The following is a 17936-nucleotide window of genomic DNA, read 5'->3' on the forward strand; positions in this document are numbered from 1 at the left end:
GACGTTTTTTGTCCGGTGTCACGCTCGCGTCGAAGTCCGTCTCTCTGAAACGCGTGGCTGAATCGGCCTTCCTTCTCTCTCGCTTCTCGTTAAGTTTAATTCGATGAATCTCCTGCTTGCTCGCGCTCCTGGCTCCGGCAGGGATTTCCGCAGGCTTTTGTTGCGTGCCGAGGGGCCGCGAAGATTCGCTGCAGTTTTACCGCTTCCGTTTTCCCGCTTGTAGCCCTCCTCGGTTTTCCTTCCTCTCTCCTCGTCTCGTCGCTCCTCTCTTCATCGCTGCTGACGGTTAGGCGCGCGCACTACCGGCTATGAAATGTAACTTTTAGCATGGCTTTTGGGTACACTTGGTAATCCTAAATGGCTTGGCGGTTTTTCTCAAGAACGGTCGCGTGTAGCTTTTATTCCTCGCCGTCTACGTCCCGACGTCTCTCATCGAACAAACATGGTCACGCTGAGAAAATGGAACGCTCGTCAAACAACTATATTTCTTAAAATAATCCCACCGTAGGAAAATACCATGATGTAGTTTACGCGTTTTACGATACGAACGATCGTTTATTTTATCAGAAACGATAACGAAATAATCATTGTCTAATTTTGTACGTGGAGTAATCGAACGATAAGACCTGATCAGAAATTACAGAAAACTTAGATAATCGCAGCGATAAATCGGCATTAATACCGTGTTGATGTCGACTTAAGCGGCTTTAAAGGAGAAAGCTTTAAAAGATAAACCTCTTAATTAGATCTACGTTCGTTCTAATACCGTTCGTCTTGTCAAAGCGTTACTAGAATTTTTAGTATCGCTTTTGTCGCTTCCGCTAATAAATATTAGCCCCGTTCTGTCGTGATCGTTGCGTGAATCGAAGGGGCGCACAAGATGAATACCGCGGCTACGAAAATACAAGGGATAAAATACAATACAAGGGATAGGGGATGAAAAGAGTTTTATTCGAAGAACTCGTCCGTGCGTACTTTTTTGCTCGCGATCATTCGGCCTGTTCTTTGTGTTACGGAATTTCGTCTAAACAAATACCGCTTTCCGACGATCTCCTCTTAGCAACTCGAGGTACGAAACAATGCGATCGAGATAGGATTTACTATGGAGTTCGCCCGTTTCCCCTTTGTTTCGTACGAACATTTCACGAACTCGCGCCAATTTTTGCCTCCTGGACCGAAACGTCCGACTGGAAAGAAGAGAGAAACGCATCGCGAGGCCACTATCCCTTGCGAGCAACGTTTCCTTGATTTTAAGTGAATTCACCGGTGGTCCATTGACGATGGAACAACGAACGAACCCGGCTAACTTTAAATAGCTTTCAAAACTCTCCGCCACTACGAATTACTTTGTTTTAAATGACGAACAAAAGGCTGCCTTCTGGCTCACCATCGCTTCGTTCACTCTTTTCGTATCCTTTTTGTTCGACCTTGTTTTATCTATCTCTTCTTTTTCCCCTCTCGTTCTTCTTTTCATAATCCGTAGTTTTCCTTTACAGCTTCGAGTTTTCGTACGCCATAATCGAGTAGAACGGTTCAATAGCTATCTCCGGACGATGTAAGGGAATCATCTATATACCAGTCGTCTATCCTATCCCCCCGTTTTCGTATGTTATAATCGAACATAAAGCTTCCGAAGGTCGCGTATTCTCGCGATTGCTCGCCTCCTTTCCCGTGCTTCTCCGCCGATTTGTCACTCCATGCTGGTATTTTCACACCAATGTTGTCGAACGCAACTTTCGGTGTAATATTTCAGGCACGATATAAATCATAGGCAAAGGGAATAAAGGCGCCTTTCGATTCTTCTTCCCGTCTGTCAGCGTCTTTACGTGAGAAGATTTTCCCCTAAAAGTGTCAACCATTTTCCAATTCCCCTTCAACCATCCGCTCTATATTAAACTTTGATCTTCTCCGGCAAGATAAAAACTATCTTCGACAAGCTATCTTTCAGCGAAAATCGTAGAATTCTGCTGTGTAAATCATTTTTCCATCTCCATTGAACATCCGAGAGAGAACGCAAAATGCTGGCAAACCGATATCAATTATTCGTATCGGCGAATGCAATCACGAGCGACGCGCGTGTCAAACTGTTTACGGAAATACTTGACTTATCGTTGGATTACCAAACCGACTAATTAACGTCTCTGTTAAGTAATTAACTAATCTCTCGGATAATTAAATTCGTTTTTCATCGATCGATTTTCTCTATCGGAGACAGGCACGCGAGGATCTTGTCAAATATAAGCAATTCGTCGAGTCAAATCGTCGTCGGGAATGACGGATAAGTATTTCACGGGGAACAATGAATTTGACAGTGAGAATGATAAACAGCCGCGCACCGTTGCTACGAATATTCGATCGGCATTGCACGCTGACATGATTTAGGGCTGCCGGCGATCCTTACGAGCGACGATCGAAAGAGAACACGAGCCGAACGTTCTGTTAAAACGTACCACCTATAGCGATATCGCGTCGTTGCAGCATTATATGTGAGAACACGAATCTCTGTACATATTTATCGTCTCCTTGTATATCCGTAATACCATTCAGTTTTCACATTTTTACCGAAATTAAACGATTCGGTATCGATGGAAATCGAAGATTAAATTTGTCCGGATCAATGTGGAAATTGCCTCTATAACGATATTTCTCTGTTTTAATATATGTACGCAAGAATTATGTCGATCGAATTATAGTTGGGATGACGCGATGAATATTCAATATGTCGGACCTTTTAAATTCGAGTTGTATTAATATTAAAAGCACGCATTCAGATGGAAGCAATAAGTATTTTAAAGAGTTGGAAACGTGGAAGATATCAGTGATCGAAACGTATCAAATGGCGTGGAAAATATATATCTTTGGTCGTTGAAACATCGTTGGACCGGAAATTGTTTGCAACCATGGAAAACCTATACAGGTACACGAAATCTCTTATCGTAGCGTGGAAAATAAACTTTAACTATGTATATATCGACAAATTGTAAGGAGATATATTCTTTGCCGAGCGACGGTATCCAACGACGTGTCTCGTCATCCATTGCCGCCCCTTTTCACCAGCCCGCAGCCCCATTTCATCGCCGTCCCGAGAATCTTTCAGAGCCACGTTTTCCATGAAAGGATTCCGCGACCCGGCTGCCAACGAATAACACTATTGTACGATCGTGTCTCAGACATTGGGTGAAACTTATTTTCGAAGGGAAATCTTCGTATTCCATGGCAAGCTCGAAGTTCGCGACGAATATCGATAAACCATCGTTTCTCGTTCGCTGGAAATCTATAAACGAATCCTATGCGAACAAAAAGTTTCAAATTCCACGACGTACAAATATACGGAATTCCAAAGCTCTGATGAATCTTTTATTTCTCATGAAACATTTTTCTATCAGCGTCGGGTAAAACCTGAAAGCTCATGTTGCGAGAATAAAAAGAGGACACAGGTATCGGAACAAATAAAATGAATTTCGATCTCACGGATCTGTCTCCTTTCTTTTTCCTTTCCTTTTTTTTTTTTTTTTTGTGGAAAAATCTGTAGGATCAGCCGTTTACTTTGTGCACTTTCTCTCGCAGATCAGTTCGACGTCGCGGTAGCGATCGCGTTGGATTACGAACAGTTAGAAACTCGACGAGTACGATTGTCTTCGAGCTAACGTTGCAGCTGTTGACGCGAATTTTAATTACGTGTTGTACAACCGACTGAAACTGTATACCTTCGCGTAAACAGCTACGGAATATTTCATGCTGTTCCGCTCGAAACCGACCCACCGTGACTCGCATTTCCGATACGATTCTCATAATTACGTTGCCTCGTATATTTTTCCATGCACCATCGAAACCTCGAATACCTCTGTTCCGTCATCGAGATGGATGTAGCGGCGAATTTGACGTCCAGCGCAGATAAAAGAAGGCAAACGGCCAGCGCGATATTTTTCGTTCGCGTTTTAGTACGCGTTTTTCCTGAAAACGAGCAGCTTGACGTTTCATCCACTATCTGACGATACCGCGACGAGAGTACTTGAAAAATATCTCCTTATCGAACGTGTTTCGTCTCCTCTGGCGTTCACGTAACACGCGTATATACGCGCGAAGACGTATAACCCGGCATGATCGAAGGGACAGATGGAGTTAACGCGACGCCGCGTCGCGCCGCTACCTTTTCATATCCACCCATCCCGTACTCGTATACTTTTCCCAACCTTAACCACTCATATTTCACATCGGATAAAAACGCATCATCCATCTCGAAAAGAAACTGTAATTCCCTAGTGGACGCGATCTCTCGCCACGCTGATAACGTGCTCCTGCACGAGTTACGAGTTTCTATCGAATAGCAAATGCAAATAAGCTATCTACCACGGCTACGAAAACAAACGTCGAACTCGCAATCGGTCTTTCTCGTTTACGCGTATACATATGTACCGCGATCCACGAACGTCGGTTTATCGTATACGAATCTATGGCGAGCATACGATGCCGAGACGCGACGCTGGAAAGTACGAGTCGAACGCCAGTTAGATAGCGATTCTGTTTGCTCCGATTCCCAGGTCAAAGTTCGCCAACTCGCGCTACCATCGCTGCACATCTTACATATTTTATGGTACATATACGAATTCGTTTGACAAAGGGTGCGCGAACTTTGCGGACTTTGCGTGGCCTTCGCTAGCCACCGTTGAGTCGAGGTTTTCCGAAGCAAGATACAACGACGTCGATCATCGTCTGAAACGTCAAGTTCTCCGCAGAAGAAACTTCACCTCCCACCAGCTCACCGCGTCACATTTTTGTACGAGGATAGGCTTCTAATCTTCGCCCGCGATAACGTCGACGTCGTTTTCTGCCGCGATTTCCAACAGCGGCAAGTAGTAGTGTGTCGTTGACCATCGTGACGACCGCTCCACCTCGCCACCGAGGTTTATGCTCGAGTGTAGTCCTCTCCCGTCCACTTCTTTCTTTCCTTTTCTCTTTCTCTTCTCGTCTTCTTATTTTATCATCAAGATTCTCCGAAGCGAAACTCGTTGAAAGAACTGCTCGCAAGATTTTCCCTTCGCGGATTATCAGATTTCCCATTCTGAGACGCGATCTTCCGATTGATATTTGATACGAATCCACGCTTCTTTTCTGTTCCTCTCTCTTTATATCGGTAACCTTCCTTTCTTCGGTCGAGAAAAGGGCGCACGGGTGATCAGGTGACGTTCGTCGGATTAGAAATATCGTAATAGCGTGGCGTTGGTGAGAGGGTGAGCAAAAGGACGAAGAAGTCGAAGAGGCAAAGATGTACGCGAGATTGTTACTATTGAGATCCAGTAAACTTGGATGTATTCCAAGGAGATTGGCTTCGTCCTCTTCGGGGCCGAGGGTGCCCAAGCAAGCAGTACGTGCAATTTTTCTTATTTTCACCTTTCATTTCTTCGCGGCGAGTCGACGGCATCGATCGATCGGTGCCGGGACCGACCAGAAGAACGATTGGCCAACTTGTATGCCGTCGATTCAATTTTTAACGCGCTCGGCCGTCCGTGTTTTTAATCGAACGTTGCCACTCGAGGAAAGCTTTTGTGTTGTCCGCCGGTGTAATTAATAAAACAACCAATCTGAAGTTACCTGGCGTACGCGTCGTCGATTGTTTTTCGAAATCTTGAAAAAGTCGTAGAAAAGGGGAAAGAGACACGTGCAACGCTCGTGCAATCGGAACGATGATAAAATACATATGTATCGATGTACACAAGCTGGTGAAACTATTTCGAAAACTTATGCAAAGCTTTTAGAAATATACGTATTGTGTTCGTTATACGAAACTTGAAATTTCATTAGCGTTATTACGAAGCTCGACTACCGCTATTGTATGGATAAAGTTTGAAACAAATCTGAAAATACAAGCTACATTTTCACTGGTAAACGTTCAAATATTTTCAGAAGCCAGTGGTAACTTTAAAAGTTATTCGTTGATTTTATATGTAATATTCTTATTGAGAAATCACCACCTCGCGTCAAAACTTTCCACTGTGTTATGTCATTCGGTAATAATTTTCGCCACGAGATAATAACGAAAATTATTTACCGCGTATAGAATCGAAACAGAGCCATAAATAACGCGTTTAGATGCTACGTAACGCCGTATATACCGCGGAAACCGCATTTCGATAATTTTTTGACAGCAAATAGCAACGGACCTGTTAAACGAGCTTTTAAACGCAAAATGCATTGTTCGATTGTAAAGATCGCCAGTTTAATTGCCTATAATGCCATAAATGTAACGGCAACGTTATCACGAATACATAATACGAATGATATCTCCGTATACACATGCATGCCACGCAATCACCGGATTATAAATATCGTTCGCATTTGCGCTCGTTGTACGAGTTCCAACATCCAGTTCTTCCTGTCTGACTTATGTATCCGATATACGGTTCGATCGTGGAATATTTTCACGTTCTCTTGTCCATCGAAATTTCGCCAAACGTTTTTACAAACGATGGATCGTCGTATCGAAGCGATACATCGAAAAACGACCGACCATCAACTATAGTAATTATCGCGTGTACCGCGTGTTTACTTCTCGTCAAAACAGCAAAGATAAGAAGATATATCAAGTGGATTTTCCAAGGGAATCGTGATCCACCTTTCCTCCTCTAGAACATCTAGGAGCCGATAAGAATCGTGTTTTATCAATTGCCACTGAATCACGATACAGCCACGATACGAACAACCTGTTAATGGGAAACGATCGTCGATAATTCGGATCGCGTGTACGTTCTTTTGTATTTCAAGAACAAGATCGATTCCATCGTCGCCCACGATGAGAATCGATGGTTTCGCTGTTAAATCAACAGGTCGAGCAAGATGACGATTGGATCAAAATCAAATGACGTTTCTGAAAGAACGTAAAACTTGGGGCATATGGAACGATCGTTCGGCTTTCTATTCAGGAAAAATCCCTACCGTGGGAAAACCCATTCGAGAAAAAAACGACCGGCTCTTGAGGGTGTCGTAAATTAGGATAGAGAGGGTGGTTTCGACGATGAGCTCGAATCGTGAAACGTCTTGCGACTGAGACGCAGAGAATAGGCACTCTTTGCGAAGTAATTGATCCTTACGAACGTTTAAGAAACGTACATTTACATACGCGTATATCTCATTGTCGGACTAGAACAATTAATATCGTTATAGTTATAGAAATCTTTAGTTTTAGCCTAGTTTGGACGTCGTCGATTCCGATCAACGTCCACGACACATATACATTTTAAACCAAGATGAAACTGTTAATTAATCGTAAGAGTGCTTATTGTCGTATTTAGTGCTACAAATTACGATTCTATTTAATATATCGAAACGAAGCGAATAAAGAATGTAGTAATTTTATTAGATCACGTAGTATCATAGATCCCGTTCGACGTAAGGAATTACGAATTGATTATAGTTGAAAATGAATTGCGTCTTGGCAAGCGAAGATAAGAGAGCACGATGTGATTTATAACGCACAATCGGCAATCTCTGGCTTGCGAAACCAACGGAATCTGCGTCAGAACGAATCCGGAATCGACAATGCGTCACTGAAGAAAAGAAGAAAAATTTGCGTAATCTTAGAGAATTTAAATGTCCGACTGAAAATACGATCTCGAAACGAAACGCAGACTGGCCGAATAAACGTACGCACATGTAAAAAGAAAAAACCGCATATTTTTTTAATCTTTGCATTTTTTGCATTTGCGTATTTTCTATCGTAATTCGAACAAATGCCTGAGCAGACGCGCAAAAATTCTTTCGACGTTTAATTCGGCGGTACACGAGTAATCGGAACTGTAATTTTATGTAACAGATAGAAATCGGTCCAGGAAGAGGTTACACGTGTACGCGTGGAAGTGTGTCGAGTGGCAATCGAATAGAAATTGGTAGCCGGGAATTTTTCGTTCTCGATTGAAGTGTTGCACACAAAGATAACAGCCAAGAACTCGAACGATTTTAAATACGCACGATTGTAGATGACGTGGACAGCTTAAAGAAAAAATTGAAAGGTCGTCGGCATCTCTTATATAATTACGCAGATTTCATCTGGTTACGCGTAAAAAAGAATAAAATAAAATGCGTTTCGTGCAACGAGGAATTAGGTGAAGTACAGATGCAAATTAACTCGATGCCGCGTCGTAGCTACGAACCTGGGAAAAGGTATAGAAATCGTTCGAGGCTTTTCATTTGCAAATGGACAGATCTCTGCTTTAGATTTTAATGACTATCCTTGATGAATATCGCGTCTTGAGATACACGTATGACATCGTATGTTTGAAAAAGAACGTAAAAACGGTTAGGTTCTTGTTGCTTGAAATCTCCTCTGACGCGTTACGCGTAACCAAATGAAACGCATACGACCGACGTGAACAAAATCTTATCGTTAAAAAGATTGAAAAAAATTAATCAACGTTGTAAGGGAAATCGAGTAGACTTACACACGGAGTTGCAGGCGGTAGAGGGACCTCGTAAACCAACGATGTTCAACGAACGCAGCCAGCTGACGTATACAAGACGTTTGGTGGTGAAATTGGGCAGCGCCGTGATCACGAGGGAGGACGAGCACGGACTGGCACTGGGACGCTTAGCGTCCATAGTGGAACAGGTAGCCGAATGCCAAAACGGAGGTCGTGAATGTATTATGGTAACTAGCGGTGCGGTTGCATTCGGCAAACAGAAGCTCGCCCAGGAACTGTTGATGTCCTTATCGATGAGGGAAACGCTGAGTCCTGGTGGACACATGAGAAAACGCTCAGGTATAATTCTACGTAATAATACGTCGATCGTTTGAACTTACGATCATGCACGTGTGATCATGCCCGAAGGAAGAACGCTTATGACAAAAAAATCTCTTTTCAGAGAAAAATATATTTACTGTTTGATAAGGATCTTTCTTTCGCACGTGTTTGTCTTCAAGCGTTCGTATCTGTCGCGAAATGAAATATCGAGTTGCATGTGAAAGCGAAGACACGGTCGCATATTGAGAGACAATCTTTCATCTTTCTTTGTACATAATATACTAATGTATATACTAACGGGAGTTTAAGTTGGAGGCGCTTTTTTCCCAATAGTAAATTTAGTACGCTTTCCTACGTAATGGACTCGTTGGATGTTTCTCAGACGAAGTAAATCGATACTAACTTTTGTTCGATCGTGGAATACATCGACCATTCTAATTCACCGTACAATCGCGCAAAACGGAGAAACTTCATGAACGATTCGTTACAATACAGGGCAATATATGCCGTTCGACGATAATATTATATCACAAATCGGATATCCGGGCGTAATTCATGCCGAGACCGATCGTTTCAACGTGAATTTTCTTCTCAGAATATTATCGGCCAACTACAAACGAGGGTATACGTTCGCCGCGATTGTACTTTCCTCCATTCGTAATCCTTTATATCTGGCGCGCTAATGAGTCTCGAGTATGGCAAAAATGTATTCGGATTTGGTTAAGTTACCATATTTTTTCGCTCGTATATCTCGCCAGCTCGTCTCCGCACTTAATTCGTTCTTTATTAATTAATCCCAATTACGCGAGTCGCCGATGTGAGTCACACGAAACGCGAGAATAATAATGCCCTCTCGCGTTTTAGTCGTCCACGGTGAATCGATCGACCGAATAATACCGACGAGTTATGACGATTAAATTGCCTGAATGTAAATTCTCTGCTTCGAATGAGAACGTACAATCTCCTTGCTTGGTAAGAATTGCGGAATGCTTTTCCACGTGAGCGCAATTGTGACAATTAATCCGGTAAGGATCGTACAAACGCACGCACGTACAGAGAACAGAAATTGAAAAAGAATACAGGGGACATTTAAAGCAAATTACACGGTTATCATACAAACACGGTTAAGAACTTTGCGAACAAAAGGAATAAAATGCTAAATAAATTACGTTGCCTGAGAACGAGCTTATTTCTTTCTTTCCTCTAGAGGACGAACGACGTGTTTGCAATGTACATTAGGAGGAAACATTCCGCTTGTTATTTGCTTGTATTAACGGTGTAGTAGAGATATTTCTTTTTTCGCCAGCATTCACGTGACTGTCGTGTGAAAGAGGTCGATACAGGGGATCGTAAATTTCGTAGCAAATACGAATTGTAGACCATTGACGATGGGGACCCGTCGGAACATCCCCGAGGTACTTCCGGATATACAGGGGCTCCTCGGCAACTTGACAATGTCCGGTCTTCCTATGTAGGTTAAACTAACAACCGCGAGCCGCCCAATTCTTTTACTGGTAATACCTTCGAGATTCTATTTGCTCGGGAAAACATTCGCGGTAATTCCTCCTTTTGAGGAAAGCAACGATCGAACGCGATAGACAGAAATTGCTTGGAAAATAACGCCGCCTTGTTTCTTGTTACTTCTACGGAAACGTTTGAGTATCCAATAGTTGTCCACCTTCTTTGGCATTTCTAACTCGTTTTGGCAAGAAAAACACGTTAAAGAAGAATTGCAAAAGCATGGTAAATTATCAAGATATCGCTCGTATTTTATCCCGCTTCTAAATTCATAATAATACCGCGGTTCACCCAAAATCAATTAACCGTTTCGTACCAATTAACAATTCACCAAAAAGAATTTATTGTATCGCATACCAAATCCTAAAAACAGAAAAATTGCTGCACTCGTGAATTTGTAATGTGTCGATACACGAGGATGAGCGGTCAACTGATTTTGGACGGACTCCAGAGAGCTACGAGGCAACTGGCGAAAACCGTTCACCTAACAGTGCCGTTTGTTGTACCAAACACGATCTACTAACCACACATTGTAATGTCGACCTAATGTTCACGCAGGCACCCCTTTGGAACCTAGAGCAGCAGCCGCAGTGGGACAATCAGGCCTGATGTCGTTGTACGACGCCATGTTCGCCCAATATGGAGTGAAACTGGCCCAGGTATTAGTCACCAAGCCGGATTTCTACAACGAGGAAACTCGTAAGAATTTGTTCAGCACACTGAGCGAATTACTTAGCTTGAACATCGTTCCCATAATCAATACCAACGACGCTGTCTCACCTCCGCCACATGTCGACGAGGAAGTAGCCGGTAGTGGAGGAAGAAGAGGTATTTCCATCAAAGACAACGATTCCTTGGCCGCTATGCTGGCAGCTGAAATTCAGGCAGACTTATTAATCTTAATGAGCGACGTCGATGGCATTTACAATCTGCCTCCGTGGCACGATGGCGCTAAGATGCTGCATACATTTAGCATGGACCTTAGGGACACCATCAAGTTTGGACAAAAGTCGAAGGTCGGTACCGGTGGCATGGACGCGAAAGTTAATGCAGCGCTTTGGGCTCTGGATCGAGGTGTCTCCGTTGTGATCTGTAACGGAACTCAAGAGAAGGCTATAAAGAATATTCTATCCGGAAGAAAGATCGGTACATTCTTCACACAGACGACCGAAACTTTCGCACCTGTAGAGGTTGTTGCCGAAGAAGGTAAAAGCTTTTTTACTTTCCAGTGAACTTTTATGCCTTTCGAGTGCTTTATGAAATAAAAGGAACGGATCGTCTAGGTAGCTTAGATAGCTCCCGTAAATGTTACTTTCGAATTTGCTTAAGGAATTTTAACATATTTATTCGGCGAAGCGTCAAACATGAAAAAGTGTTTGTCTGTTTCAAGGAAAAATAATTCGGGAAAGAGCGTTGCGTTTATGTACGCAATAGCTTTTTCGTGGAGAGATCGGTTAGTAGCGTCATTTTGTTCTACCGACTATAGCAATATAGGTCATCGATTATCGAATGTAGAAATGAAACGGCTTACGGCTGCTGGTATCGTGGCCATTGTACAATTATCCGCGACACGTACCGCACTCCCCTAAGATATAGAAAAATATCACATTATTCGGGGAAGTATATTCAAACCGAACAACTTTTAGTTAACATAGCCGGCCATTGAAAAAGTAAGTGAAAAGAAAAGTAGTTAAATATTCCTTTAACTCGAGAGCTTTTCCGAGCAAAGTCTCTTCTATCCTCGTTACTAGTTGGAGTAATTTTTACCAACGTAGGATTCCATTAAAACTTATTTAATATATCCTTTGCGGTTCGACCGTTCGATTGCGAATAGCCAACGTGTTCGACCCTTGTATTTCTTTCGAGAATAATCAATTTTATCCATTCAACGGACGTAGTTATGTACTTTCTTTCTTTTCCCTTACGATATTGAATTAAGAGAAAAAGGGAATTACGGAGGATGTAAAAGACATTTAAAAAGAAATCTTGGAAGACAAAACGTGCAGAGAATCGAGGTATTTGAAAAGGAGAAACTACGTCAAATACATTATGACGCCAAACTTCGTCTATAAATCAGATCCACTTAAGACGCAATTGCATCTAAAAGATTCTCAACGTGGGATCGTAATATTAACCCCAATTTATGGAAGAAAATCTTCCTCAAAGCCAAAAATAACAATTTCCAGCTCGCGCCGGGAGCCGAATACTGCAAGGCCTTCAACCAGAGGAACGAGCAAGCTGTATCAACACGTTGGCTGATCTCCTGGAATCCCGTCAAAGGGAAATTCTAAGTGCTAACGCGAAGGACCTCGAGGCAGCGGAGAAGAGTGGCTTGGCGAAAGCTTTGCTCTCGCGACTTTCCTTGACGCCTGCCAAATTGAAGTCTCTGAGCTCTGGTTTGCGGCAAATTGCCAACGACTCCTTAACGAACGTCGGTCGTGTGCTCAGGAGGACGAGACTGGCTGAAGGTCTCGAACTGAAGCAAATCACTGTTCCCATCGGTGTATTGCTAGTGATATTCGAATCGAGACCCGACAGTCTACCTCAGGTGGCGGCATTGGCAATGTCCAGCGCCAATGGTCTTCTTCTGAAAGGAGGCAAGGAAGCAGTCAACAGCAATCGGTATTTAATGGATCTGGTAAAGGAGGCACTGAGTACCGTCGGCGCTGCAAACGCGATATCCCTCATCTCAACCAGAGAGGACGTTGGTGATCTGCTGTCGATGGGCAAGCACATAGACTTGGTGATTCCTCGAGGCAGCTCTGACCTCGTTCGTAGCATTCAGGAACAATCGAAGCATATCCCCGTGTTAGGTCACGCGGAAGGTATATGCCACGTGTACGTGGACAAGGATGCGGATCTGATGAAAGCTATGAAGATTATCAGAGACTCGAAATGTGATTACCCTGCCGCTTGTAACGCTATGGAGACGTTGCTTATTCATGAAAGTCACATGAAAAGTAGTTTCTTCACGGATGTATGCAACATGCTACAGAAGGAAGGAGTAAGGAGATTAGTGTGATACTGGAACATAGGAATTGTTCTTATTGGATTTACCTAAGCACTTGACATTTTAGGTGAAAGTGAATTCCGGGCCGAGACTGAGGGAGCAACTGACGTTCGGGCCACCAGCTGCGAAAAGCATGAAGACCGAGTATGGAGCCCTCGAATGCGCGATCGAGGTCGTGACGGACATCGACGATGCTATAAATCATATTCACAAATACGGCAGCGGGCACACAGATGTCATCGTTACCGAGAACAGCCATAGTGCCACTCACTTCGCAAGGGAAGTCGACAGTGCCTGCGTTTTCCACAATGCCAGTACCCGATTCTCCGATGGGTACAGATTCGGCTTGGGTGCCGAGGTGAGCCGTTGACATTGAAACTTCAGGAATTAAAAAATTTACGCGTGGAAAAATTGTACAATTATAAAATTTAAAAGCTTACATATACAAAAATTTAATAATTCAAACGTTTAAAAAATTCAAAGTCTTTAAAATTCAACTTTGGAATTTCAACAAAATATCAATTTCTTACTATTTTAAGGTCGGTATTTCCACCGCGCGAATTCATGCACGTGGCCCGGTGGGAGTGGACGGGCTGTTGACCACAAAGTGGGTGTTACATGGTGATGGCCACGCAGCTGCTGATTTTGCAGAGGGTGGCGACAAAGTTTGGTTGCATCAATCTTTACCCATCAACGAGTCTGCATGAATTAAATCCGAACAAACTGAAGATGTCGGAATCTTCGCTTCTGCGACACGGAGGATTATACATCAAGGAGAAATGCCAGGGAAGGATCAGAAAACCGGCATATTTTTATTCACAAAACAATTTAAATTGCGACCAACTAACATCTTTTTCTCCTCTCTTCAATCACTCGTCGCTAAATGTTCACAGATAGTTAAAAATTTAACGAAGTGGAAACGTAGAAAGTTCCACAAGTCATAATGGCATCTGTCTTCCACGAAGATCTTCCTATTTGATAAAAGCATCATTATTGTTAGATCATTGTTATTTTAACATAATTACAACGCTGTCAAAATAATTAAAATAAATAAAAATACGGCAATCTTCATAGAATAGTTGTTATAAAGTACTGCTTTTATTAGATGAATGTCTAGTTTCGTCTTGGAGCAAGTATCATTCGCAAAAGTTGTTGCCGTAACAAAATATATTACTATCCGTCACAATATAGCTTTCGTCCTTTTTCTCGACGAACCAAAGAATATTAAATACCTGGAGACAAATAAAAGCAATGTATCATATATAACTAATATCATCGATCAATTTGTACTTATATTTTACATTTTATTACCTCGTAACTCTTCCTTCTGGTTATGAGAGAATTAAAAGGTACAAAAAAGGAAATACAAAATCAATTCTTATCGGAAAAGAAACATCCACTTGATTACTCTGGAAAGTTATCGTGAAACTTATTAAATAAAGTAATATCTCAAGAGAGACCCTCTTGTCCTCAGTTACTTCGGTGTTTGTGAAAGTGAAGTCGTCCGGTTATATTCGAAACTCCTCGACCGACCATCAACTGGTAAACTTGCATTTATTCGTTTTAAGTTACCTCAACCATTAATAATCGTAAGACACCAATTAAGAATTCTTCAACTTCCGAAATTTAAACATTTCAATCGATAAAAACATGTAAAACAAAATCGTTCTCGAATATAACGTTCGACATAAATAAGGAGAAATATCTTTCAGTAATTGCGTATGATTATGTTTATCGACAATGACGTAAAACTACAATCGCACATCAAACTAAGTACAAAGTCCAATTTAAATAATTACAAGAATAACTTTACGAGTAGTTGAAGAACCTATAAATTTGCATTCTGTTGTCAGCAGTAAATATTTTGTAAGATTACACTTTAGATTTAGACTGATTTAGATGACCACTATAATAATACTTTCTAAATGTGATTATAATATGATACTACTTGAGGAACAAATAATAAAAATATATGTTTATTACTTCTCTTATAGTACAAAAATGAAGTCTTCCTGTATGCGGCGATAAAGTAGTCTTCCTTAATTCGTTTCTAAATTATTCTTTATTCCATCAAGTCTTTTTACATGTTTTCTGGAGCCCACAATTTGAACGTTCGATCGTACGAACTAGTTCCGATGAATTTATGATCGGAAGAAATATCGACGGACATAACTTTACCATCGTGACCTGGTAACGTTTTAAGTGGTTGCCAGGTTTTATTTGACCATATTTTCGCAGTATTGTCGTACGATGCTGTGACTAGGTATTGTCCTTCTATCCTTTGGTATTTCACGTCTGATAGCAAATTTGTGTGCGCAGGTATCGTATACACGCAGGATCTCTTTCGTAAATCCCATATCTTAGAAGTATTATCTTCGCTTGCTGTTGCTATGTGAAATCCATTCGGGGAGAAATCGATACCAAAGATAGATTTCAAATGGCCTTCCATAAACATAATGCACCGTCCTGTGCGAAGGTCCCACACTCGACCGAAAGAGTCATGACCTCCTGTGGCGCTTACACTACCGTCACCCTGAAAACTATAGACCAACATTGTTTTGAACACGCTGTTTTTTGTCATTGAAAATATATACAATTTTAGGTATATTACCTAATACAATGCACAGCTCTGGCATGACCTTCTTGATGTAAGACTTCTGCTTGCTGTTCCAAGTCCCAAAGTCTCCAAGATGCATCATAGCAACATGTCCCAAGAAATCTACCAGACGGATGAAATGCTAGCCTTGAAACTCTGTGCGGTTCATGACCTTCGACTTCAGCTAAGGGTTCCTCCCCAGATCCACCACTCCACAACTTTACTGTTCCTATATACACAGTGAATATTAGAATAGTATTTACCATGTATATCATAAAATTTTGGTACAATAAATATACCATCCGAAGCGCAAGATGCTAACACACAAGTCTGTCCAGATTTTTCTCCTACCACCTCTTCAGTAATAGTAGCTTTTGGATGAAAAACAATGCAGCCAACATTACAAGTGTGTCCCTTAAGTGTTCTTAACAAAGTACAGTCAGGTACAGACCATATTTTACACAAGCCTGACCATGAAGCTGTAGCGAGCAATTTGGAATTTGGACTGAACTGACAGAAAGAAATTGGCCTCGTATCTCCAATTTGAGAACAGTAAATTGTCAAAGCTTGTAACTTTTTCAGAAGCTCTTGACGGCGTGCTGTACGCGTAGCTGTTGGCAACTCCAAATCCTGCCTTGCCTTACCCAATCTCGCCTTTGCTCTGGGCAATGAATACGCTATTGAATAAATAAAAATATCACACAGATAAACAATAAAAGACGAAAAGACTAGAAACAGTATATTTTAGGCTCACTAGCAATCCAAGAACGTGCTATTTGAAGTGAGTCTGGCCCTTCGTGATACCATGTTGTTTCTGTGTCTCTCTCAATTGGATGGGATGGTTTCTCCTCCTCTTCGTGTTTCTTTTTAATTGCATCTTCACCCAAATTAGCCAATAATTCCCTCAGTCTTGTTCTCCTATCTGCAGGTCCTTCACCAAAGAGACAAATAGGCTCATCCAATTGTCTCAAATTTTTCTTTACTTCGGAATCATCAGTAGACACGTTGATTTGACGAGCTTTCTTTCTACGTTCAAATTCTTCTAAGAGAGCTTGTCTATCTTTAGACATCTCATCTTCAAGTTCCATATATTCATTTGATATATGAATGTTTCCCAAAGTAGCTGTAGCACTGGCATTATCTCCCAAATTTGTGGTAGTCTTTTCTTCCTCGGCAGATTCAGCCACAGCAACCAATCTAGCACGCTCAGCTTCTTCGAGGGATCCATAATGAACAGTCTTTTGCTTCTTAACATAAACCAAATCTTCGTCATCTGACATTTTAGACAATTACTTATTATACGCAAAAGCTGTAGAAAACAATACAAAATTAATAATACTATATGGTTTCTTAACCTCGTAAAATAATTTAAATATAATCTACATTACACAAAAAGTGTACGGAATTACGCTTCTAAGGTATGATGTTCTATGTGGATTAAACAGAAATTATATACCAGAATAAATGTAATAATAGCTAGAACTTATTAGCACCTATTAACTGTCAAGCAAGCAACACTGCATACTTAAAATGATTCAAACACGAACATATCCAAGATAGAAAACAACAATCGATAACATTTCTTCTCGTTCAAATCGACTTGTATCGAGATATCGATATTCAAATGACTGTAGCTTTCCCATTTTGCATTGTTAGTTACAAATTTATACATATAATTTATACACACATAGTCATAAATTTATATAAAATCTCGATGAAGAATAATAGGAATATAAGCAGGACATAACACATAAATGGGAATCTTTGAACTAACCTAAAATTTAAGAACAAATATTCTGATTGGTTGAACGCGTAGGGTATAAAATTATAAGAATACTTTATTTATAAATATTTATACTTACCTAAGTAATTCTGTGTAGTATAATGAGATCGTAAATTAAAGTACATATGTATTAAATGACACAAACTGATGAACATATAAATAAAGACATAAAAAAGTCTCTCGGAAAAGCATAGGGACAAAGGATGGAACCGCGGGAAGTATTGCTCGTATCGCTCACCGACACGCCTTTATATGTTTATTTGTATACGTGACACTTACAATTTATAGAATCTA

At 41.2% G+C, this 17936-nt stretch overlaps 2 protein-coding genes across 5 annotated transcripts; one reads left to right on the forward strand and one right to left on the reverse strand.

Moving 5' to 3' along the window:
• The first annotated feature begins 4560 nt into the window (after positions 1-4560).
• LOC100743503 (delta-1-pyrroline-5-carboxylate synthase) lies at positions 4561-14556 on the forward strand. 2 transcript variants are annotated; one of them, XM_024367873.2, is made up of 6 exons: positions 4561-5365; positions 8417-8753; positions 10812-11459; positions 12440-13257; positions 13331-13621; positions 13803-14556. In XM_024367873.2, the coding sequence occupies exons 1-6, from the start codon at positions 5267-5269 to the stop codon at positions 13968-13970; spliced, it is 2361 nt and encodes a 786-aa protein (XP_024223641.1). In that variant the 5' UTR covers positions 4561-5266; the 3' UTR covers positions 13971-14556. The 2 variants fall into 2 exon arrangements, with proteins under 2 accessions (XP_024223641.1, XP_003489844.1); XM_003489796.4 differs by having other exon boundaries at positions 4579-5365; positions 8450-8753.
• On the reverse strand, positions 14057-17849 carry LOC100743706 (U4/U6 small nuclear ribonucleoprotein Prp4). Of its 3 annotated transcripts, none has more exons than XM_033320893.1 (5): positions 17722-17849; positions 16614-17168; positions 16159-16536; positions 15875-16088; positions 14057-15803 (listed from the first exon to the last, which is right to left on the reverse strand). In XM_033320893.1, exons 2-5 carry the CDS (start codon positions 17137-17139, stop codon positions 15344-15346), a joined length of 1578 nt encoding a protein of 525 aa, XP_033176784.1. In that variant the 5' UTR covers positions 17140-17168; positions 17722-17849; the 3' UTR covers positions 14057-15343. The 3 variants fall into 3 exon arrangements, with proteins under 3 accessions (XP_033176784.1, XP_033176785.1, XP_003489846.1); XM_033320894.1 differs by lacking the exon at positions 17722-17849 and adding an exon at positions 17353-17445; XM_003489798.4 differs by lacking the exon at positions 17722-17849 and adding an exon at positions 17248-17445.
• Between the last annotated feature and the right edge of the window lie 87 nt (positions 17850-17936).

The sequence above is a fragment of the Bombus impatiens genome, unplaced genomic scaffold, assembly GCF_000188095.3.
Source record: "Bombus impatiens unplaced genomic scaffold, BIMP_2.2 scf_0377, whole genome shotgun sequence".
Taxonomy (NCBI): domain Eukaryota; kingdom Metazoa; phylum Arthropoda; class Insecta; order Hymenoptera; family Apidae; genus Bombus; species Bombus impatiens.

Excerpts from the sequence above, each read along its gene's own strand:
- LOC100743503 (XM_024367873.2), top strand. The coding sequence starts at position 5,267 with ATGTACGCGAGATTGTTACTATTGAGATCCAGTAAACTTGGATGTATT. Across the intron at positions 11,460-12,439 it reads AGAGGTTGTTGCCGAAGAAG|CTCGCGCCGGGAGCCGAATA; the intron begins GTAAAAGCTTTT and ends AACAATTTCCAG. Across the intron at positions 13,258-13,330 it reads ACATGCTACAGAAGGAAGGA|GTGAAAGTGAATTCCGGGCC; the intron begins GTAAGGAGATTA and ends TTGACATTTTAG.
- LOC100743706 (XM_033320893.1), bottom strand. The coding sequence starts at position 17,139 with ATGTCAGATGACGAAGATTTGGTTTATGTTAAGAAGCAAAAGACTGTT. Across the intron at positions 16,537-16,613 it reads AGCACGTTCTTGGATTGCTA|CGTATTCATTGCCCAGAGCA; the intron begins GTGAGCCTAAAA and ends TTTATTCAATAG. Across the intron at positions 15,804-15,874 it reads AGAGCTGTGCATTGTATTAG|TTTTCAGGGTGACGGTAGTG; the intron begins GTAATATACCTA and ends GTTGGTCTATAG.